Consider the following 23,733-nt stretch of genomic DNA (forward strand, 5'->3'; position numbering starts at 1 on the left):
TTACTGGGCGCCGCTGCAGGGAGCGCTGCTGCGTAGAAGGCCTAAAACTTTAATTGACTTAACGATGTGATTTCTCGCCTTCCCCCTCTCCAGCGCCTCCTGCCCCTCCCTGATTCACTGAAATTATTTCGCTTCCAAATTGAATGGAGGTGGTGTGGGGCCAGGGCAGGCTGGGCTCGTCTCGCAGGAGGGAGAAAGCCGTTGCTGCTTCGGTGCAGGTTTTGTCAGCTCAGTGAGATGCTTCTGTTTCGCTGCTGCCCAAGGAAGGGAAGGTTTGAAAATGTTAGCTGAAAATCTTGCCAGTCCCAAGGAGGGAATAAGGAAGGGAAAAATAAGTGAGAAGTTTTTGGCAATCTCGCTGCTTTGTCTCCCTTTGCCCCATCTCCTGTCCTCCAGGCTCTGCACAAACAAAGGAAATCAGCCTTGCACCAAATGTTCTCAAAAAAGGCGGTATAAAAATAACTGGTTTTCCCGCTTATCTCTCACAGTTACAGTAATCTCTGGATATTGCTTGCAAGGCTGTTGTAGGTACATATTTTTCAGATGGGTGACATTTTTTCCTGTTTGAGTTTGACTCTTTAAAGGGTTCTGAACCACAATGGTAAGCAAAATATATGCTGATTTTATCAGAGTAAGGGAACTAGGTAGAATTCCTGCTGGCTGTCCTAACTACAGCACAGCAGCGTTATAAGTAACTTATCAGAAATGCATAACATAATCTCTGCAAAATGGCTTTTAATTACTGATGCATTTGGAAAAATCTCTAAATGCCGGTAATGCCAGCAAGTCCTTTCTTTGGTGCACCAGTCTGCAGGTCCGTTTAATCCTGTAGAGAGTACATGGTGCTCGTGGCTGGTCTTTAAAGCTGACCTGTGTGTGCGTGTGGGAGGGAGGAGGGCTGCTGGGGCGGGGGGAGCACATGAACACAGGGCTACTAAAGACCGTGGGAGGGAGAGAGCGGCTTTAAAACTCTGTGACAGTCCCTGCCGATGTCCTTTGGCGAGGCTTGGAAGTGCACTAGCTGCTGGGCAAGTTTTGTCTTTGAAGCTGTATTTTTTGTTGCCTTCTGCAGCTCAGTGTTTACCCAGCGATTTGGTCTATGAAATGGGGCCAGTGCTATTTAACATCTTTGTCAGAGACATGGACAGTGGGATAGAGTGCACCCTCAGCAAGTTTGCCGATGACACCAAGCTCGGTGGTGTGGTCGACATGCTGGAGGGAAGGGATGGCATCCAGAGGCACCTGGACAGGCTCAAGAGGTGGGCTCGTGCAAACCGCATGAAGTTCAACCAGGCCAAGTGCAGGGTCCTGCACCTGGGACGTGACAATCCCAGGCACAAATACAGGTTGGGCGGAGAATGGCTGGAGAGCAGCCCTGAGGAGAAGGACTTGGGGGGGTGTTGGTGGATGAGAAGCTCAACATGAGCCGACAGTGTGCACTGGCAGCCCAGAAAGCCAACCGCATCCTGGGCTGCATCAAGAGAAGTGTGGCCAGCAGGTCATGGGAGGTGATTCTACCCCTCTACTCTGCGCTCGTGAGACCCCACCTGGAACACTGTATCCAGCTCTGGAGCCCTCAACACAGGAAGGACATGGACCTGTTGGAACGGGTCCAGCGGAGGGCCATGAAGATGATCAGAGGAATGGAGCACCTCTCCTATGAAGACAGGCTGAGAGAGCTGGGGTTGTTCAGCCTGGAGAAGGGAAGGCTCCAGGGAGACCTCATAGCAGCCTTCCAATACCTGAAGGGAGCCTACAGGAGAGCCGGAGAGGGACTCTTTGTCAGGAATTGTAGTGACAGGACAAGGGGTAATGGTTTTAAATTGAAATAGGGGAGATTTAGATTAGATATTAGAAGAAATTCTTTCCTGTGAGGGTGATGAGGCACTGGAACAGGTTTCCCAGGGAAGTTGTGGATGTCCCATCCCTGGAAGTGTTTAAGGCCAGGCTGGATGGGGCTTTGAGCAACCTGCTCTAGTGGAGGTGTCTCTGCCCATAGCAGGGGGGTTGGAACTCGATGATCTTTAAGGTCCCTTCCAACTCTAACCATTCTATGATTTTATGATTGTGTGGAGTGTCAGACATGGAGGTATTTGTTTACCGCTGCTTTTTTCTCTCAGATTCCCAAAGGAAATACACTCAGGTCTCCTGGAGGTAATTTCCCCATCTCCGCATTTCTATCCTGATTTCTCCCACCTGCGGGAATCCTTTGGGGACCCCAAGGAAAGAGTCAGGTAAGAATCAATGAGCTTAGATACAAGCAAAGCCTGAATTAAGTAACTGCAGCGTCTCCCCCGCTGCCTCCAGAAGGGAAAGCTCTTCTGCAGGGCCAGGCGAGGTGCTTAAACTTGCTTTATCCAAGAGCTGGAAGGATGCGGGGGGCAGGGGGTATGAACTGGTGCCAGCTTTGCAGGGCTTGCCCTGTGCTGTGGTGTTTCCATCACCAAGTGAGGGGGTTATTTTAACCCAGATGATGTTCATTTTGAAAATCCTTGAGTTTTCCAGTAAGTCTTAGGTGACCAGTTTGAGACCAAAAGGGAGAGGCCATATGCCATCCTCTCCTCCCAGAGCTATGTCACCTTCCCACCTTAAACCCAGCCTCGTCTGGCTCCCACGAGCAGTGCGGCATCCCGGGAGAGACCAGTGCTCCCATCGTGTCTGTCTCTTGCAGGTGGAGGACGAAGCAGAACCTCGACTACTGCTTTTTAATGATGTACGCCCAGTCCAAAGGCATATATTACGTGCAGGTGGGTTTGGTGCTGGGGTGGAGGGGAGCTGGGTGTACCTGCGAGTTCATGGCAGCTTGTATCCAGCTGAGAGAGGGCAAAGAGCGTGTCTGGTTGTGTGATGTGGCAGAGTGGGAGCGGATTTTAACCGGATAGGTTCAAAAGCTGGGTTTCTAAGGTGCTTTGGACTTGGAGACCTCCCCCCTAGGGAGGGCAGGAATCCTTGTTTCGTTTACCTGTTAGATTGGGTGAGAAAAATCTGCTTGGAGCGTCTTCCAAAATAAACTAGGTCTGTGCCAAAGCTTTTCTCCAGTATACGGCATGATGGCTGTGCACAGAGGGGCTCTTACTGGAACCTGGATGGGTCATTGGACTGAGTGTCTTTTCCTCTTGCAGCTGGAGGATGATATTGTGGCCAAACCAAACTATCTCAGCACGATGAAGAACTTTGCCTTGCAGCAGCCCTCCGAGGAGTGGATGATCCTGGAGTTTTCTCAGCTGGGGTTTATTGGTAACGTCCTCCCCTGCTCACCCCAGACCCTGCAGACACAGGGACAAGTGCCTGCTGGTTCTTGCAAGCATGTAAAGCTCTTGGTCCAACTAGTTGTCCCCACGAGATGGTAAAATACTTGGACTTGATCCCTCCCTATTTTTGCAGTGACCCTTGTGTTTGCACAGGGGAGAAGGATCCTCACAGCTGGTACTGCTGATGCTCACTTTTAATAAAAATAAACCTGGTCAGTGGCCCAGCAGACAGCCAAACAGCTTAGATGTGACCAGTAGCTTTTAGGCTGGATGGGATCTGGAGTTGCCTAACAGCGTGCAAAAGGAAGTTTACATCAGCACAGAACTATTTTGGGAACGGCAGTACGTGGTTGCAGTAGCTGCTTGATCTGTTATTTTGGATACTGGTTTGACTGGCTTAAAACTTGTAGTTTTCAGGGCAGGAAATGGTCTGTCCTGCAGCTGGCTGAATGTTTTTCATCCTTATTTCTCCCTGCTGAATGGAAGAGTTTTAGACCTTTTGATGCTGTCGTGACCTGTGAGACACTAATGCTTTCTAATTCTGTGATGAATATTAAATCCGGAACTGTATTAGCAATGCCAGCAGTGCTGGTACATAGAACAGAGCTGCATGCTATTTCCTTTTCCTAGAGAGATGGACACATCCAACCTCCACTGCCCCGTCTCCCAAGTTTTTTCTTCGCAGCTCTGGTTCTTGACCATTTCATACCATAGCTGCTCTGTCTCCTCCCTTTCTTTGTGCTGTAGGAAAAATGTTCAAGTCTCTGGATCTGAGCTTGATCGTGGAGTTCATCCTGATGTTCTATAAGGACAAACCCATTGACTGGCTGCTGGATCACATCCTTTGGGTGAAAGTCTGCAACCCCGAGAAAGACGCAGTACGTAAACAACCTCCAGTGAAGGCAAACCTTTTGTGTGTGGGCAAATGTATGGTCGGGCTGTGTCCCCAGAGGTTCTTTTCTGTGAGCTCTGGTGCTAACTGACTTTGCACCAAGCCATGCCATCCCTGTGGAGCCTGCTGCGGGGCAGCCTTGCCGACTGCGTAAGCAAAAACCTGGGAGTTCAGGCTTTTGTAGTCTGCAGCTATCAGAAAAGGCATTATTTCTGCATCTAAGCGCTAACAGGGTATTCTTCCTCCAGTCCTTGAGGAGAGTAGCCGTTCCCCATTCTTCTGTGTTGTTTTTCATGACAGCGTGCTTCTCTCCCTGAAGCGGTTCCCTGCTCGCTGACTATAACCCCAGAATAACCCTTTGGCTCTGGGCTCGTGTGCCGTACCCGCCTGGAGCACACATGCAGGCTGCCCAGAGAGCTCACCCCAGATGACCCAAGAGCAAGCCCGCCATGCATAGCGTGCCAAAATGAAGCCAGAGCACGCAAGGCTCTTGTCGAGGTTTCTAGGAGGGTGCAGAGAGGTGAAATGGGCCCCGTTTTCATGCTGCCATCTCGTTTGCGGGGCCATGTCTGCGTGAAGCCTTGCAGACCGGCAGCACAGAAGCCCCCATTGCCCTGTGGAGGTTGCGTTTGAACTCCCGTCAGCGGCAGCAGCAGCGAGGGGCTAAAGTGAGTGGGAAGGGCAGAGGAGGAGTGTGTGTGACAGTAAGTGTAAGATGAGCTCACCACCAGATACTCTCCTGGCTCCTCTCTGAACATATTGTATTTACTCATACGCTCGTTCGCTCTCCTCCCCCGGCGGAGAATGAGCAGCGGAGTCCCTGTGCAGCGCTGGAAGCCGGTTGCTTAGGATGGACCTCGTGGCCACAACTATTTTGTAGTGGTAAATGCTAGAGCAGGTGGTCACTCCAAGGATAAATACTGTATTTAACTGTTGGTGGGACAGAGCACCCTCAGGGCGCTGCAGAATTAGGGCAGGGATGTGGTTTAATTTGGCCTGATCCCTGGCAGGGGCCATGGCGTTGGCTCCAGCCCCTCGTGATGTCCATTGTGTCCTCCTGGCACATCACACCATCTGCTCAGGTGTGGCAGAGCAGTCCCCAGGGCTGTCCGGCAGCCCCCAGGGTCCTCACAGCCATGGGTGAAGCCAGGGTGGTGGGGTGCCGGGATGGAGCTGGGAACGATGCTGCTGTCTGTGCCCCCCCTTCAAAATCTTCAGCTTGAGCACTGATTAAGTGCAGATCCCACTGCGCAGGATCATCTCCTGAGTTCATCTTTGCTCATCTTCTCCTACCTGGCGGAGCCAAGGTTTTCCCAGGGGAAACTGCAGACCTCTTAAATGTGTTGCCTTTTTAAAAATTAACCTACTTTCTGTGTGGATTTCTGGCTCCTTTCCCCCACTGTTTGCATGATTAACTCTGCGCAGCGCCCTTTCAAACATGGCTTTCCCTTGTAAATCCCACTGTGCGGAATCAAATTGGTAGCAGGGAGGATTTGTCTTTTTGATTGAAAGTTTGTTTGACCTGAGCTTTTGGTAAGTGCTTTGCCTGCTCTGGATATATTCTGCTCTTTCTTTTTTAACTAATTTTAGATTTACCTGGGGTAAAGCTGTGTGAAAGGATGACCTTCTTACCACCAACTGAGCCATTTCCCCTCCTGGCTCGACTGAGACAACGCTGCTTTCAGCAAATGCTTCTTTAGCAGAAGGGGAAAAGGAGAGAGAGAAATCTGGAGATGCTGTAGCTCCCTCCGTTCCCCTTCCTCCTCCTCTCCCCACCCAGAGTGAGCTCAGACCTGGTGGGGTTGTGTCTGGGGTTGCTGACAGTGAGCAGGGTCTCTCCCGTTAGCATGGCTAGTTTTAATTTTCTAATGTAACGTGAGCTGGATTAGGGGATTATCTCCTCTGCAGTTCGCAGGGGTCATGCCTGGAATTTCCCATCTCCTGGTGGTGGCCCGTGCGGGCAGTCCCTGGTGGGGGCTCGGTGTGGCTGGTTTCCCTGCTGTGCCCTGTCTGGTGCCAGGCAGTCGGTGACACAGCGCCCGGCAGCGGCATTTCTGCTGGGGTTGCTCTTGGGTGGGAGGTTGCGAGAGCAGATGGTGGTAGAGGTGTGTGTGTGTTTCTTTTCTTGGAAAAAGCAAAATTCGGAAAAGAAATATCCTCTCCCTCCAGTTTTTAACCCTGTATTTTTGTCCTGCTCCCCCAAACTGAGAGAAATGAACTATTTTTAAAATGTGAGTTCTTGTCTCCACGCTCTCAGTGGTTTTCCCCTTTTGTCCTTTATTCCTTCTCCATCGTCTCTCTCCTTCCACCTCAGAAAAATCAGAGTTGGATCAGAGTTGCATCTCCAAGTTTATTTATGTGGTGGGATGGGCGGGAAACAGCCAAACAGCCCAGAGAGTGGCACATGCCTAACAACACCCGCCAACAAACTGAAAACTCTGCCCCTCTGAAAAGAGCCTGCACTTGCTACCTGTTCGCTTGGCTCTGAATCTTCCCAGGATTTACTGTACCTTCAGTGATCCTGAGCTCTGAGTTGTAGGGAAAAGGCTCTCCCGATAAACCAAGGACAGAAGAAACTAAATTCTCTGGCTGTCCGTGCCTGATAGCACCCAGAGGAGATTTGCTCAGCGTTTGCTAGGCTGTGCTTGGCAAGGAGACATTTGGCACAAACCTGGGCACTCCAGCTGCCCTGCAGAGCCTGGTGGGTGACTGGGCGAGAATCATGGTCAAGGTTCTCCAGAGTGTGGTTAAAAGCCCTCTTCCCAACAAAGGCATAAAGATGGAGGGTCAGGGCTGTTTATACCTCCTCTTTCCCTGGGGTTTGGTCATGCCCTCATCTGTTCCTCTCACAGGGGTTGAAGCACGGGGCTCTGCGGGGTTGTCTCATTTCAGAAACACTGCGACAGGCAGAAGGCAAACCTACGGATCCGCTTCAAGCCCTCGCTCTTCCAGCACGTGGGAACCCACTCCTCTTTGGCTGGGAAGATACAGAAGCTGAAGGTGGGTACCAGCTGCCTGTCCAAGCCGCAGATGGCCTTTCTGCCAGGCCTGGCCTGCAGGCACATGCGAACTGGCTGCTTTTGGGGTGGGGACATCAATGACAGCAACTCGTGGGGTGGTGGTGGCTGGATTTCTGTGCAGTAGTTGTGTTTTATTCTGAATTACAGCGAGCTCATGTAGCTCCTGCTTGTCAGCATGGCAGTGACATGTACCAAGAGTCACTGCAAGCTTTTAAGCCTTGGTACTGGTCCTGGCCACCCGTCCTGAGTGCCAAACCATGGTCCAGGCAAATGATTTCAAAGCATCTAGGGACAAACCCTGGAGAGATGACTCCTGGGTTGCTCTGACTTCCTCCCCACCCCACTCCTTGTTTCTGGGATTTGCTGTTAGCTAACTTGAGCTTGCTGAGTAAGAACTTAAATTGTTTGTGTGTGTTTGAGTATCAACAAAATGAAGTTTCCCACAGCTGTACGTGCAGGACCCATAGACACACATCCCTGGGCTGTGCCTGTGTCTATCCAACCCCCAGGTATACGGATGGTGTAATCCAGTTTGTATCACAGTGCAGTGCCCATCAGGCTGTGTAATCCAGTCATTTTATGCTATCATCAGCCTCCAAGCCGCATTCTCCTCAGGTGTGAAGACTGTTTGCAGAGCTCCTGGGGCAGGGACAGGCATTCAAGGATGCTTGGGCAATTAAGGGCTCTTTGGTGCCAGATCAGAGTGCAGAGCAGTGGTGCTTATCTGTGCTACCTTCCCCAGATCACTTCCTTCCCTCATCCTTCCGCACTGTGCAAATCACGAGCTTTTACTTTGCGGTGCCATTTTGCTAGGACTCCTGTTCCTCACGGGCAAGAGCAGCTCATGACCCTCTTCTGCCCTTTTGCTTTGCCTCCACCAAGGACAAGGACTTTGGCAAGCAGGCCCTGCGGAAAGAGCATGTCAACCCTCCTGCGGAGGTGAGCACCAGCCTGAAAACCTACCAGCACTTCACCTTGGAGAAGGCTTACCTGCGGGAGGACTTCTTCTGGGCCTTCACTCCCACCGCCGGAGACTTCATCAGATTCAGATTCTTCAAACCACTCCGCGTTGAAAGGCCAGTGCCTGGGGGGGTTCGGTGATAGGGGAACACGAGGACAGCCTGGAACATGCAGAGACACCTCCCTGTGTTGAATTTCTTGCCCACCTCCTGCTCCTGAGAGGAGAGAGCAGCACTCTTCGAGGAGGAGCATAATTTGACCCTTTTTTGTGGGTCTGCTGAAGCCCTTTGCTTTCCTGCACCTGTGAGCAATCTACTCTTTGCTAATCTGGCACAGGTGGTCTCCTTCTAAACCGTGGGCTTTCTGGGAAGGTGTCTGTTATGTTGAGCTGTTTGATGGTTCAGCTGGGGTGAAAGCCATCATGTCCCCCCTCACTTAGCGTGGGTTTCCATGGCTTTGGTCTCTTGTCACAGGTTCTTCTTCCGCAGTGGGAACATCGAGCACCCAGAAGACAAACTCTTCAATACGACTGTGGAAGTTCTGCCGTTTGACGTAAGTGTTTTATTGAGAATTGAGACGGGGGTGGAGTGGGAAGCAAAAGAGGTTTTGAGAGAAGGGAACTGCTTAAAGCCATCAGGAAATTCTTCACAAGAGTCATTGCCTTTGAGAGGTGGTGGCTGGGAACCAGGGAGTCACGCCTGGTGTGGTACCATCTCGGGAGTGGGGATGCGACTGAGCAGTCGGCATGAGAGCCATCCAGGCTTGCAGAGGGGATGCTCAGATGGATGGGATGGCTGCAGAGGAAGGGATGGAGACGGGATGGTGCAGTGGAAGGAGCAGCACAAGGGCAGCAAATGTCCTCTTGTTTTGGGGCATGAGGCTCAGGGTGCCAGGATGGGGGGGACGCTGCTGTGGCTTGGGGATTTTGGGGGGCTCTTACCGCTGGCCTTGTGCAGAGCTCCTCTCCTTCCCGCAGAGCCTGCAGTCGGATAAGGAAGCCTTGCAGGAGGGAGGAGGCACAGCTGTCAAATACCGCAGGACGCCGGATGGCTACATCCAGATAGGTACAGTGGGTGTGGGGTGGTAAACTGCCCGCTGGGTTTGATAACACAGCCCATATCCTCACCTTCAAGTGAATTGAGACCCTTAATGCTGTTTGCTTGGTAAAGAGTAATTTCTGCTTGCCAGGAGCCGGGTTGGAATCGGATTTAATTGTCATTGTCTCCTCTCCTGCCCTCCCTCTCCTCTTAGACTAGGGCTCTTCATCAGGTAGTTTCCAGTCCTGTGTTTCTGCCTGTCCCTGCTCAGAGCTGCGACCAAATTATTCAGGGTATCCATTTGCCTAACCTGGTGGTAAAAACCTCCACCACGGGCAATTTCGTGCTCTCCCTCCACAGCTTGTCTCGGTACTCTCACCACTTGCAGATTAGACTTTGTCTCCTGCCACCTGAGCTTGTTTTAGTGCTTGTCCTGACCTTGGAGAAGAATGAGAAGCCTATGGGGACCTGGTGGTGTGTGGTAAAGCACTAGTGTCCCTGCTGACTTCTTTTTTTTTTTATTAAATAGACCAATAAAAGAAAAGTTCCCAGGCATGCATAGCTTTTTGCCATTTTTGTGGTCCTCTGCATGCAGTCTGGTTTCTCCCAGTTGCATTTTCAAAAAAAAAAAAAAAAAATCACACCTAAAAATGAGACACAGCAATAGGCTGTGACTTTGCCAAAACTGTGGATATAAGCTTTTCCTCCACGGATGGATCCTGAAGCGACCTTTGTCTCTTGCAGGACAGTGCTGCCATCAGGCCACTCTGCTCCCCTTTTGCACAGCAGTGATATGTAGCCAAATACTCCCCATTTTTGTCTGTGTAGCTGATGTTTTGCTCCCCTCAGTGCAGCATTTCGCGCTGTATTGATGTCCACGCTGCTGGTTTTCAGCCCATCTCTGGTGTCGGGGCACTGGGGGCAGGGGCTGCCATGGCTGCTCTTGGTCCCCTTGGCGGGGGGGGGGGGGGGGCTGGCTGCCAGGGGACCCTCCCCACATCACCCATATGCTCTCCCCACCAGGCTCCTTCTCCAAGGGCGTTGCAGAGGGTGAGGTGGACCCGTCCTTTGGGCCGCTGGAGGCCATCAGGCTGTCCATCCAGACCGACTCCCCGGTGTGGATCATCCTGAGCGAGGTAAGATGGCCTTCATCACCAGAGGGGCTCCCCACCGCCTCCACCAGCTTCTCTCTCATCCCAGCCCTCTCTCCTTACAGATTTTTATCAAAAAAGCGGAGTGACACGGGCGTGAGGAAGGGTGGACACGCGTGGATTCCCGGTCCTGCTCCCTCCCCTCCCGCTCCTTCCTCCCCGCGGCGCCTCGCCCGGGCACAGGGGCAGCCATGTCGGCGAGGCACGGGCCCGGCTGCCGGGAGGCGGCACAGGCTGATGGGCCTCGGCAAACAGGCTGCCAGGCCGGCACCACCATCCCCAGCCGGTGCTGCGGGGCCAGGACGTCATCTTCTCCAGAAGAAGAAGAACAAAAAGCAGAAACCAATATCCTGCACAGAGGGCTGGCTTTGCTCCCCCCCGGCAAGGCCCGGGTGCTCCCTCGGCCCCTCACGGAGGCATGGCTGCCACGCGCCTCGCTCCCCGACACGAGGGACAGTTTTGGGGTCGGGATGAGCTTTAGCAAGCGTGGGGACTAGAAGCACCTTCAGCCTAGGACAGGGCTGTCTGGCTGTATTTGGGGACAGAGTCAGGGGGGGGCTGGGTCACGTTGAGTCCTGCTGGGATGGAGATGGGCAGGGACCAAGGTCTGCCTCGCCTCCGCCCAGGCACTGGCCCTGGCCCCAGCTGAGGATCAAGCGAGGGTGAAGACTGACCCTCCTTCGGCAGAGGAGGAACGAATCCGAAGGGGTTAGAGCTATGAGTATGGCAGGGAAAACAAAAAACAAACAAAAAAAAAATAAAATACGCCACACTGTGCCTGCCGGTATCGAACACAGCCCCTTAACTCACGGTGAAGTCTCCAGTGTCTTCATGCCTTGAGATTGAGTGCAGAAACCATCTTTTTAAATAACTTTTTCAGTTATTGATAGGTGTGAATTTTGGGGGGGGGGAAGAGAAGTAGCCCAGTAAAAATAGTAGGGATTAGTGTAAATCCCAATGTCTCTCTTCAGCTATACACTGGAATGCATTATACTACTTTAATGTGCTGTATTTTTTATTATTGGATACATTTGATTTTTCAAGTACATCTCTATATATAAATATATAAAATAATGTGCACTGTAATAAAAGCTAAATTTAAAGCTTTAGTGCTGTGAGAGTCACTCGCAGCAGGGAGACGCCTGGTCAGGCTCTGACACTGTGGGTGTCCCTTGGGGGGGGGGGGGGCATGAACCAGCTGGAGTCCCTACACCTGAAATGGAGTCATTCCTCAGCGCTCACCAGTACCCGATACTCCCAAAGCCTCCCTCATGCTGGGGAAAACACTTAGAGCAGCCCAGCAGGAGATGAGTAATTTTGCCCCAGCATCACAGAAACCTTTATCAGTTATTAAAAAAGGAAAGGATGGTCAGCTCTTTCTTCAGCAGGGAGCAAGGAAGGTACTTGGGCACCTGTACACCCGAGGATGCACTTGTGCAACAGTTGTCTTACAAAATACACGGCTTTTTTTATTCCCACATACAATTTAGCAAGGAGCTGCCTGGGCGATGCCTGATTTAGTTACCTGCCAATGCTAAGTTTTCAGTGGAGGTTGAAATCTAGAGAGAGAGGGCAAAGTCCTACTGGTGGGTTGGTGCTAAATGAAATCAGGGCCAAGACAAGACCATTCAAATCAATACCAAACACAGACATTAGCCTTTGGACTGGAGTCAGGCTTTTTTCCCCAAAGTTTAGATAAGATTTTAGGACAAGTTTAGCCATCCTTTCAAGTTAGTTTTAATAACAGCAGCTTTTCCCATGCAACCCATTCCCCTAATCTTCAGATGTTCTCACACCCAGCCCCCAAGCACCTTTGACAATCACAGGTGATTTGTACTGAGGAAAGGAATTTATTTTTTGTATATCCACGGTGTGATCCTTCAACAGAGATGATTACAGCAGTAAGGAGGAGTGATGACAGCGCATGGGTCGACCTGGGCTCCACGAGGCAAAGCCAAAGGCATTAGAGGTTTTAGAGCAGACAGTGCTACAAAACCCAGCTGTGAAGCCCACAGGCAGGGGCTGAGCAGCATTTGCTTTCTAGAAAGGACATTATCTCTGAAGAGAGCAGAGGTGTGCCAGCATCCACCTCCCTTCAAAGGTAAGCGCAGTGCTGGGGAGATACTCGATCCATGCCATGCAACTCCCTCCCCTCCAGAGAGGGCAGGCAGTGATTTGGGGAGAACAGTGGTCCTGCTCACCAGCCACTGAGCAGCTGGAGGGGCTGTGCCAGCACTGCCGTCCATGTGGAGGAGCCGGACAGCAGGAAATGTGCCAGGAGCCCAGCCACGGCCAGCCCCAGCAGCAGCCAGAGCAGCCGGGCACTGGCGTAGAGTGGCCCCAACCTGCTCGGGGAGAAAACACCATCAGACACTGCCAGCCGACATAGGGCACAAAACGTGCTGGTGAGAGCTTGGTGTCCCCCATCCTCTGAGACTCTGCTGGGGAAGAGCTGGTGGGGCCAGAAGGGGAGGAGGAGGAGGTGATGCAAACCTGCCTCCAGTCCCACCCGCCGGAAGGAGACCTGCCCCGGGGGACCCATCCTGCACCCAGCCTCCCTGGGTTGGTTTGGGGTGCCCACAGCCCCAGCTGGGTACTAACCGTCCCTGCGCAGCCATGGCATATCCCTGGAAATACTTGAAGCGGGCGTAGAGGTACAGCAGCCCACACACCGCAGCCACACCTGTGGGGGAGAGGGGAGCAAAGTCCTGATGGGGACAGGGGTCCCCACACCCTGCCGCATCTGCAGCCCAGCTCAGTAACCCGTGCACCATCTGCAGGGGCAAGCTGGGGCGCAGCCACAAGAACCAAATGCCGAGGGACTCGGCTTTAAAACACTGTGGGTGTTTAAACGGGTTTATTTCCTTCCCTTTGTGTGAGGGATGGACTTCTCTGCCACCCAAATTTGCCCCAAGACTTGGGTTTGCAACGGTCCTTTCTGCAGTCCTTCCTCGCATCTTCCCCATGGCGGCAGCTGAATCGCCAAAACCCACTCGGTACGGGGTGGACAGTGGATGACTAATTGCTTGGGTTACGGTTTCTCGCAATTCGGGTATCATGTTTTAGCTCTGCTTCAGCTTGCTGCCACCCTGGCTCCACGCGCCATCCTGACCTTATCTAAGAGAGGCAGTGCAGGGGAGAGCCAGGCTCTGGTGAAGGAACACAGGCTCCCGATGCCACCAAACCTCTCCTCTGGGCAGAAGACCCTCTTGGCTGCTACCAGCAGCTTCATGCACACTGGAGTTGGGGCGCTCGTCAGGGAGAACTTTGCTTTCCCCAGGTAACAGCCTCACGGGTACAGAGAGGACGTGCCTGAGTTGCAATGGGATTAAAATTGGGTCTTTTTTTTTGTTGTGGTTTATGCATGCGGTTTGGGTTGGGGTTCCCCCTCCCCCTTACCTTGATGGAAGAAGATTCCAGCAACCCAGAGGAGCGAGACAAAGATGGGGAAGTACTCTGAGCAATTCACCCTGGTGAGAACCAGAGATGAGAGTTAAAACTGCAACCTCGTACGTTAGAAACCGGTTAACCGAGGTCAGAGAGGTGAGCTGGAAACACACATCGGAGCAAAATGAAAGGGCTGATAAGAGGCGCTGACGTGCTGTGCTGGGGAGAAAGGGCCTTTTCTGCGACTAAGGACACCCAATATCTGTATTTTAGAGAGGAAAAGCACCCTAACACCTCACAGCATTCACCTCATCCACATTCACATGGACCCTGCCATGAAGAGCCGTGGCCGAGATGGAGATTTGCGTTTGCTGGACCCTCCTCCACAGGCTCTGTCCTCGGCCCCACGCACGGTGCCTTTACAGACATCGAGTGCAGCTACAGCTTAAAAGCTGCAAGGGAAGAAGTTTCTTGACAGTATTTAAGGAGCATTCTCTCTCCCTTGGGTGAGAACAGCTCAAATTTGGGTGTCACACAAGCCATGCTCCAAGAAGGAGCCTTCCCCCAGATTTAATTCAGCAGAAGGTGATCAGATCTGCAGCCAGGTTTTCTTTTCTTCCTTCTTTTTTCTTTTGGTGAGAAAAATACAGATTTTCTGCAAGAAAGGACAGTGGGAACTGTGCTATAAAAGACAATGATTTTGTTTCTCAATTTCTCCTACATTTTACCATTCCCTAAGCAATTTAATCTTAAATTTGGCCAAAAGTTTACCAAACCTCAGGGAACGGAGCCAGATTAGGAGCTGGAAAAAGTCTGAAGAACCTTATGCTGCAAATGTAGTTTGAGCCTCAGCAAGGGGAGGCTGCCAGGTTTCCATGAGTGAGTAATAAATCAATATCTTTCCCCCTCCTTTTTTTTTTCTTTTTAATATATCAAAACAAATTATCCATTTGTATCTTTTTTCCGCAGGGAAAAGAATAAAGTGATGAAAAAGCACACAATGAAGAAATATCTTCTCAAACTCAGGTTCCCTGAGGTTGCCTCCTCTGCAGAATATAGCGGAGGGCTTCCCAGCACGCCAGAGCCCACAGCATGACACAGTTAACGCACGGCCCAGCGTTTAATTAAAAGTCTCATCAACAGCTACCCAGCTAAGCAAAGGCTGATGCCTCCCGCGCAGGCTGGCCTTTCACTGCATCGCGAAAGGACCGAAGCGGGTGTTTTTGTCACTCCACAAATGTTTGCCGCACGCTGGCAAGGAAACGCAGCTGCTTTGCTGAGGTTTTAGTGCTCGAGCTCCCCTTCAAACCACCTCCGGCCAGCTCCTTTCACTCCCTCATGAAACAGCACGACCGAGATGAAAGACAGAATCTGGCGCTTGCTGGAAGCCAAAGGGATCTGTGAACGCTTCCAGTTTAGCTCCAGCATTGCTCGCTCCATAGGAACGGAGCAAAAAGAAACAGCCCTCGGCACGGACCCGCGAGTGCCGACTTTTCACAGTACAACAGCTTTAAAAATGGGAAAAATTAAAACGTCCTCGTAAGCTGGTTCTGCCAGCAAGGCCCTTTGCTCCAATTCCACAGGAAAACACATACAAGCAAATATTAGGTTATTAATTTAGCTTCAGCTGCTCTCGCAGTTTGGAGGCAACGTTAATATCAAATTTAATCATTGTAATGCATTAATGCTCAGCACCTCTTCCATACAGCCACTAATTTGCAATTTGGCTGCCTCTCACGATGCCAGAAGGAGGATTATCATGGACGGACAGAAACACTCCAGCCAGAGCAAAGTGCTCAAAATGAAAACCCAGACCTCTGCACACAAAGTATTAAAAAAAAAAAAAACCCACCCATCCCAATCTAGTATCAGCAGCAATAAGTGGAAAGGTGACTTGGGGGTGACTTCAGTCTTTCCTGGTAGTGACATTTGACTCAAGTCATACTTAGATGGAGTCACCACAAAAAAAAAAAAAAAAAAAAGTCAAAGTCTTACTGAGCTCTGAAGATCCGCTCAAATTCAGGGTGACCTGTTGTCGCAGGGGGGGAGATCTTGTACTTCCGCCGGGCATAGATCACCTGCAGCGTAAAATAGGCTAAAAAAAAAAAAAAAGAACACAGGAACGGTAACAGCCCAGCAGCACCTCATTTAGCCAAGCTTTATCTAGCTTGGTATCGAGCAAGTGGTTAGGGAAAAGAGCTGATACTGTCTGGGTTCATAGTCCAGGGCTGTCACACACAACCCGGAATAAATGTGCCATTTATTTCACGCTCGCGCTTTAAACCCAGATTTGGTTTTCCTGCCGCAGAGACGGCTGGCGCTTTGCATAGTCTCACACAGCAGTGGAGCCCTCGGGGCTGCTCCCCAACAGATCCAACACACCCAGGAAGGCCAGAAACGCACATTAAAAACCTTACTGAGTCCACATCCCATCACAGAATTATTATTTTTTATAATGTCACACTCCGTACTTAGATTGTTGGTACACCCTCAGCCAGTCCGATGGAATAACGTATAACACCTCCCGCTACACCCAGCGGGTGCAAAGCTTTTGTACAAGGACAGCACCACGTCACAGAGCAGCATCCAAACCGTGAAGCACTGGGATGTCATTAAGTCAATTAGAGATGCTGTTAATCATGGCAATAGAAGGAAACGGGGAAGGGGGTGACTATTTCCTCCACTTCACTCCTGCAGGGTAGCCCCAAGGCGTCAGCAGGTCAGGGAGCTGCCAATGACTGCTCTCAGCCCTGGACGAGGTACTAACTGTGTGTCTGCTACATCGCTCCTTTGTGCATTTGTAAGGGACACGGAAAGTCTCTTCAAAATGATGAAAACTTGTTAACGTGAAGATTTGAAAAGTCTCTTCAAAACGATGAAAACTTGTTAAGGTGAAGATTTGAACCGTTTCACTATTTGCTGAAAGTTCTTACTCCCACAGGTGATTGCTGATGTTTCAAGTTTAGGTGCAGTAACCATTGTTGCCTTTATTGAAAATGAGAATTTTCATATAGGAGAAAACTAAATTATAAAAAATAAATATATTTTTAATAGATATAAAAATTATAAAAACCAGTTCCTTCGGTGGCCGTGGCAGTGTGCTGCTAAGCGAGTCACTCCAATTAGGAAGGTCCTATCGTAGCAACATCTCCAGAGCATCAAACAGAGAGCCAAGGAGCCAGGCTGCAAGGATGCCTCATGGACCGTCTTACTCCAACAAAGAAGATAAAAGCAGAACAGCAGGAGAGAGGAGGAAAGTAGGGACAGATGTTGCAAGATTAAAGACAAGACAGATCCATGCATGCCTGCAGAAAAGCATTAGAACATATGTAGAAGAAAAGGGAATTAGAAATGTAAATAATCGGATGCTATGTGACCTGTGTATTACACAACGTATTATCCATTTCAATACACATTCATTTAAGAAAACACCCGCGTGTTCTAGTGACTTCCACACTGTGTGCAGTGACCCAGCCCCGCACGAGAGGCTGTTTGGTGCTCCCAGGGTCTCCTTCCAGACGCCTCTCGAGGCATGGGCTGAGTTAAGCTGCTGCTCTTGGCTTGTGGCATAAGCCTGGCTGTGCTGGGCAACGGTCTTCATCCTGCTTCGTGCCATCTGCACCCTTCCTCACCTGGCGTTCTTGTGACCGATGAGCACAGCAAGAACAGTTTCAGACCCAACCCCTCCATCAACTCCACGCTTAACAGCTTGCCTGTGCACAGGGGCAAACATTCAGACAAATCCCGCCGCAGATCCCTTATGCTTAGGGATGGATAATATATAAAACAACCACCCAAGAGGAGCCAGAGCCTTTTGGAGGGTGGCTTCCTGTCCTCCAAACCTGGTGTTCAGGTGAAGAATCGCCCTCCAAAAGCACTTCTCTGAATGAGGTGTCGGAACACCCCACACTGCACAAGCCTTCTCAGCCTGGATTTTTAGGGAAAAGAGTTCCATCTACTCCGCAGAACCTTTCAAACTAATTTTTGTGATTCATGTCTCAAAGTTAAACTCCGGTGTGGATTCCCACACGGCTCACAGGAGCTGAGCTCTCCCTGCACTTTGCTCCTCGGTGGAAGCATCGGCCAGACCTTCACTCTCCATTTGATTATGCCCACACGCTTGTCAAACCCTATTATAGCTGGTACCCACCGCATTTGGGTGGACCTGGCAAACGAGCTCTGTGGGGACCGACAGACAGCGACACCGCGTAAGCTTTGTTTCCTTTGAAGCCATTAAAAAAAGGGGTGTGGGGGGAAAAACAACAACTGTGGCAGCATTGTTCTGCTCTCGGGTAGCATTTAACACAGGGCCAGGGGCACGTTATCTACAGAGCATTAAGCTCAGAGCTTCGCTGAACTGAGCATAACTAAACTAAAAAGGAGAAGGTTACCTGAAAGAATGCGGAAACCGTGGGCTCCCAGAAAATAAAAAACAAAAATCAGCCAACACTCTACTAAGCTCAGCCATTGAATTGTCTCCTACATCAGGAGGTGATGGAAGAGTGCGGGTTTTTTTTTGGTGCATATATCTGTACATACGGCGCACGTCAGTGTTTCAGCGCGCTGCATTCTCAGGATGAACCTCAGGTCTGTAACTCACCTGTAGAACCGTCCTTTCAAAAACATGCAAGAAAAGCTACTGCCCAGCTCTGAATCAAGATGACACCGGCACACGTATTTCCTACTAGCGGGGAGAAAGGAAACAGGTACTATCCTGTAATTGCTCCTTGGCTTCCCATGCAGAGACCATAAACCGGGGCTACTTTGTGCGATTTACCGTAGATAAGAGGGTGCCAATAGTGGCTCTATATTTATCTGCTGGTTTCACACCTAGGTACCCTTCACATGGCTTGAGAGCAACACGCCTCGGGCTGCAACTTTAAAAAAAAAAAAATATATATATATACACACTTGAAGTTCTGATTAAACAAATATATTTGAGACAAAACTGCTATCTGGGGATTTGCTACTGAGGGTTTCCTAACGGAAAGGGCTTAGCAACCTCCCCGTAACTCAGTTTCAGGTTTTCTCCATGCCCTTCCCTTTGCACACTAAACACTCCCTCCGTCCCCGCTTAGCTTAATAACCAAAAAAATTATAAGAGAAAAGTATCTTCCATTTGTAGTAGCTGATACTTCTACGCAGAATGAGAAGAAATTACTGATAATTCAGAAACCTCGAGCTCTATTCTTCATGTAGCATTTTTGTGTTTTAAATGATGTTTATATTAAGAGACTGACCATCTGATGGCTGAAATACCTCAGGCTGCTCAGAGATTCACATTCATTTGTAAGTAAAGAGGTGCAACAGCTCTACAGTGAATTAATTCAGTAATAAAATACCCCACAAACAAGCCTTCCCTCACAGAACCGTGAAGATTTTAATAAAATGGGGGGCTCTGGCCGCAGCCCAGGCAGTGGCAGCATCCCCTCTTCTGACCCTCCCGAAGCCCAAGGGGGAGAGGCTTTGCCCAAAGGACCCACAATTAAACACGAGAGGTAGAGAGAGCTTGGCAGAGCTACTGCTTCTTCCCAAACAGTCTAAATCAAAGACATCTATTTAAATGACGAGAAGTTGCCGAGTTCCTCCGAAGATGCCTGTGTCTATTTCTGACCAGGAGGGCTTGCGTTAGTTTCCAAATTACTGCCCGTTATCGACTCATCTTGTCATCTGCTCCCTGCAGCGAAGCTGTACGAATCGAACACACAGACACACATGCAAGCACGATGCTCTTTCCACGTACATAGGATACGTTTGCACACTAACCTCTTCATCAGCATATTTATTAACCTGTCTTTACTTCTGCTGCCTCCAGCCACTCTAAGTTACAAATTACCTGCTGAAATTCAATCACAGAAAGTTATTTTACTTTAAAAGAGATTCGATTGTTGAAATTGTTCTAAATTTAAAAGTTAAACTTAAATTTCATTTCCTTCTAGGATACTGATCCGCAAAGCTCAAAGCCATTTTAGTCCTTAGTAAGGAACAAACATCCTCAGGTGTGACACTCCCACCACGACCAGCCAAACTTTTCCATCGTTTTACCACGTTGGAAAACAGCAACTTCCATTCCACAGAGACCCCAAGCAAAATACAGGAACCAAGTTCCACAAAGTTTAATACAATTAGCTTAATGCTACCTAGCATTACATAAAGGACATTTACCTTGCTCCAGGACTCCCAGAACCGTGACGGTGGCCAGCAGATCTATCTGATTCCTCATGTTGCCGACCGGGGAGCAAAACCCCTGGCCAGGTGTGATGAGCTGCTCTCCTCCAGTCCTCTCTCCCACCCTCCCACTACTGCATCCTCCACAGCGGAGCCCTCTTACTGCTCTGCCCCAACACGTGCTTCCTCCATCACACATTAACTGTCCCCACCCCACACACACAACCTTCCCAAGAGCCAGCCACCAGAAAAGGTCTATTCGAGACAAGTGCCTTCTGCAGAACTACAACGACGGCAAAAGCTTTGCAAGCACCAACTGGGAAATTTCTTGCAATTGTATTTACAGGTTCTGCACCGGGATCGCATTACTTATTGCCGGCAATTGAAAGATGATTGGAATTTTTCCAGCCCTTTTATTATTGCCAGTTTTAATCAGCTTTGAAGTATCTAAATTACGGGCGAGGTTGTAAAAATTATCAACAAGCATTTACAAATTAATGACTTGACCTTCCGCTCTTACTCCAAACAGCAGAGCTGACCACAGGAAAGATTTTCTAGACTTCAGCTGGAATAACTCAATTCTGTTACTGGATTCTGAATTTTTTTTGAAGAGCACTCAGGTATCTTAGATGTCTGCACTAAGACAGCACTTAGATATCTGAAAGTATACCAAATAAGAGTACTGTACTTTTCTAGCGCTCTTGTAGTTTTCTGGTGGTTTTAAAATTCTGCTAATTTTAAAATTAGCCTTGTCCTGGCTAACATACAAAGCAAAAGTTCTCAGTTCAGAAGGGATGGCAGCACAGGATGTAGAAACACACGGGCCCTCAGAAATGTTACACTGTCATCAGAATTATAACTGGGAAATGTAAAGTTTGAAAAAAACCAGCAGTATTTTAGCCCTGAATAACTTTTCTCCCCAGTCCACAGAAGCAAAATAAATATGCATCAGTTCAAAAAGCTGGTAATTCCCCAAAACACAGGATATGGATAAAAAACTATTGACTTCAAAGATTTAAAAACCAAAAAGGAAGAAAAAAAGGTATCATTCAGTATCAGTTAAGGTTTTCCCTTAATTGTGGTGAAGGGAGGGGACAGGGTATGGTCGAGCTGTTGCATTTCTCTCTGTACAGCCACACACAAAACCCCAGCACAGAATTTGTGCACGATACCAACACGAAGTGACCAGACCTACAGTTTCTCCCGAGTCGGACACAGAGAGTTTGTTCTTCTGGTTTGGATCATTGTCACCTCAAAACCCCATCCTGACAGCTTATCAAACCGAACACTTAATTCAAATAGGCAATTGTACATTTGTTGTAAAACACGCTAGTAGAACAGCAAAACCGCTCCCCTTTCTCTGCGAAACACTCATAGGACATGACTTTTGACCCTCCAGGACGCCAGCAGACCCAGACTGAAAGAGAAATAAAACAATTAACCCGAACAGAATCTATCAGTGACCCCAGATTTCAGCTGGGGTGTCTAAAGTGAAAGTCAGAGGGGAAACGTCGCTAAGAGTCTACTTCTGCTTACACCATTTCAACAAGCAGCTCAGGCTCTAGAAAACACTTCCATTACAGAGCTTCATCAGCCTCAGGAAAAACACTAAGCAGGGAAAAAACAAAATAAAATTTAAAAAAAAAATCAGTTTCTGAGCAAAGGTTGATCACAAGCTGCCACCGACTCCTTCAAATCCTTGTACAACCACGCACGTGCACCTCACTTCAACGGGGGACGGTTTGGGAAATTTCTGTTTTACTCAACATTAAATACAACGCAGTGCTTTTAAGAGGACAATAAAGCAACAGTTAATAAAAGCAGTACCTTCACAGCTCCCCACAGGCTAGAAGCAGCTCATCCTGCTTCGGCAGGGGAGTTGGACTAGATGATCTTTATGGTCCCTTCCAACTCTAAAAAATTCAGTGAAATTCAGTGAAATCCTGGTATTGTTACTTATTATTACATTTAGTTCTTTATAAGCTTCTGGACTTACAGGTGTCCCCCCCCTCTCCCCAAACATAACGCAGAGTAGGAATATACCCAAAATATACTCAGATAAATCAGGACGCACTTTGTGAGGAAATCTGAAGGCTCTGAGCTGGAGCCTTAAACACAACAGGTATATAATAAGACACCAACTTCAATGGTTGGAGAACGATCCTTCAACGTTTGCAGCTGACTAATAGGGAGATCCTTGAAATTACACTAACACGAAAGATGAGCACAGCCTTAGCAAGAAATGCATGTGTCACATTTTTTGTAAACTCTTTATCATTACTGCTAAATCTGTGGTTGGAGAGATTGGAGAAGTTAGTTTAGACTTCAGGCTAGATATCATCAGTTAGAAGGCACACTTGAGAAACAGGAAATACTACATCAATAACTGAATTCTTGGGTCTGCTGCAAGCGGTACGATTCACTAAGAGAACTGCTTTGAAATGTTCGATTCGGAGTAATTTGTCAAGTAATAAATCGTTAACAAGAACATATTAACATCCAAACACACGCCACTAAGGCTCGGCTCCTTCGAGCACTGATGGAGCCACAGATCCTTGCTTCACTTCTAACCAACACAGGTGTGAGCGTCCACCTCCGGAGGCTCAACAAACCCAGCAGAGTCCAAAAGACCGATTTTGTCATTATTTTCCACATTCTGTTCAGCCCCCCAGCTCTCAGCCAAAACCTTCACCCAGCTCCCTGCCAGTATTTGGGTCCTTGTTCAGGAACAATAACTCCCGCTTGCAGTACGTGTTCCTCATTTCTCAGTTTGGGGGTTTTTTTTTGGTGCAATCTGCCTACGTCAAACAAACATAATCTCTGTCTTTTAAAAAGTCTCAAGGAAACCAATTTGAACCTCCAAGGCCTGTTATTTTGAGGGAATCTGAGCATATATTTTTTTTTTTTAATTCTACAATTTTTGCACGTGAGTAGTTATTAACATACTTTTCACCAGTAACAACAAACCCTGTAGTCCCATTTCCCAGCTGAATGCCTACAACTACATTAAAAAAAAAAAAAAGTCCACAACCGGTGGATGTAGCACAAAGCCTTGTTTTCAAAAATAAAGCTTTCTAAAGCCTCTTTATGCAGTTCTGGGCCTGTTTAAATGGACTTTCTGAAACCGTAAGAATTGGTAAGACACAGCAGAAGAATTTGAGCCTTAGTAAAGGGCTGACCAAAATCGTGTGCGTTGGGATGAAGCGAACCATCTCACTAGGAACAACAACGCTGAAACTCTGCTCAGCTCACACAAACGTATAAAGTCACACCATGTATGTTTAATACACTAGCAAAATATTTATTTTATAATGATAAAACAGAAGTGAAGGATTTCTTTTTGGTGTGCACCAGTAATTGTAGTAAAAGAATAAGGGGATTAATGGACTCTTTATACATTTCAATGACAAAAATTCATAAAGGTTAGCATCAAATTCAACTGTTCTCCATTTACAAGCATAAAACTTACCATAATACCCCCCAAACACATATATAAAGAATTATAGTTTTAAAATCTATAAAAAGTAAAAAATATACAGTCAGAAGATCTAACTCTTATTCAAATCTTTAATATAAAATTGTAAACATTTATTTACACAAAGGAAATGTGTATAACAAAATTTCGAGCACCCTTTTCAATTGAATGGTGGTTTTTGGAAGGCAGTGGATGTTGCACAGTGACACTCTCACCTTTCCTACCCAACCAAAACCGCAGTTTATAATATAAATAAAGCCATGGGCGGCTGGCTAGGTACAGTTCAGGGGAGATACGTTTTTATTGCTCTGAAGCTGCAGCAAATGGAAAGCCCAAGTGCATATATAGACAGCTACATGTCAAAGGGCATAAAGGCAAAGCCCAGCCCTACC

The 23,733-nt window shown here is 48.6% G+C and overlaps 2 protein-coding genes across 2 annotated transcripts in view; one reads left to right on the forward strand and one right to left on the reverse strand.

Moving 5' to 3' along the window:
• MGAT4B (alpha-1,3-mannosyl-glycoprotein 4-beta-N-acetylglucosaminyltransferase B) overlaps positions 1-11,419 on the forward strand; it is a 52,949-nt gene extending 41,530 nt beyond the window's left edge. Inside the window, exons 6-15 of the mRNA XM_074155361.1 lie at positions 2,121-2,234; positions 2,672-2,747; positions 3,123-3,237; positions 3,999-4,129; positions 7,036-7,143; positions 8,046-8,239; positions 8,597-8,675; positions 9,100-9,187; positions 10,184-10,296; positions 10,377-11,419. Coding sequence (XP_074011462.1) covers positions 2,121-2,234; positions 2,672-2,747; positions 3,123-3,237; positions 3,999-4,129; positions 7,036-7,143; positions 8,046-8,239; positions 8,597-8,675; positions 9,100-9,187; positions 10,184-10,296; positions 10,377-10,400 — 1,042 coding nt within the window. The 3' untranslated portion in view covers positions 10,401-11,419. The remainder of the gene's footprint in view (positions 1-2,120; positions 2,235-2,671; positions 2,748-3,122; positions 3,238-3,998; positions 4,130-7,035; positions 7,144-8,045; positions 8,240-8,596; positions 8,676-9,099; positions 9,188-10,183; positions 10,297-10,376) is intronic.
• Positions 11,420-12,508: 1,089 nt separating this feature from the next.
• Positions 12,509-19,921, reverse strand: LOC141470314 (leukotriene C4 synthase-like). Its single transcript, XM_074156282.1, has 5 exons — positions 19,864-19,921; positions 15,694-15,793; positions 13,711-13,781; positions 12,913-12,994; positions 12,509-12,656 (listed from the first exon to the last, which is right to left on the reverse strand). Exons 1-5 carry the CDS (start codon positions 19,919-19,921, stop codon positions 12,509-12,511), a joined length of 459 nt encoding a protein of 152 aa, XP_074012383.1.
• Between the last annotated feature and the right edge of the window lie 3,812 nt (positions 19,922-23,733).

Source organism: Numenius arquata, chromosome 11, assembly GCF_964106895.1.
Source record: "Numenius arquata chromosome 11, bNumArq3.hap1.1, whole genome shotgun sequence".
Lineage (NCBI taxonomy): Eukaryota > Metazoa > Chordata > Aves > Charadriiformes > Scolopacidae > Numenius > Numenius arquata.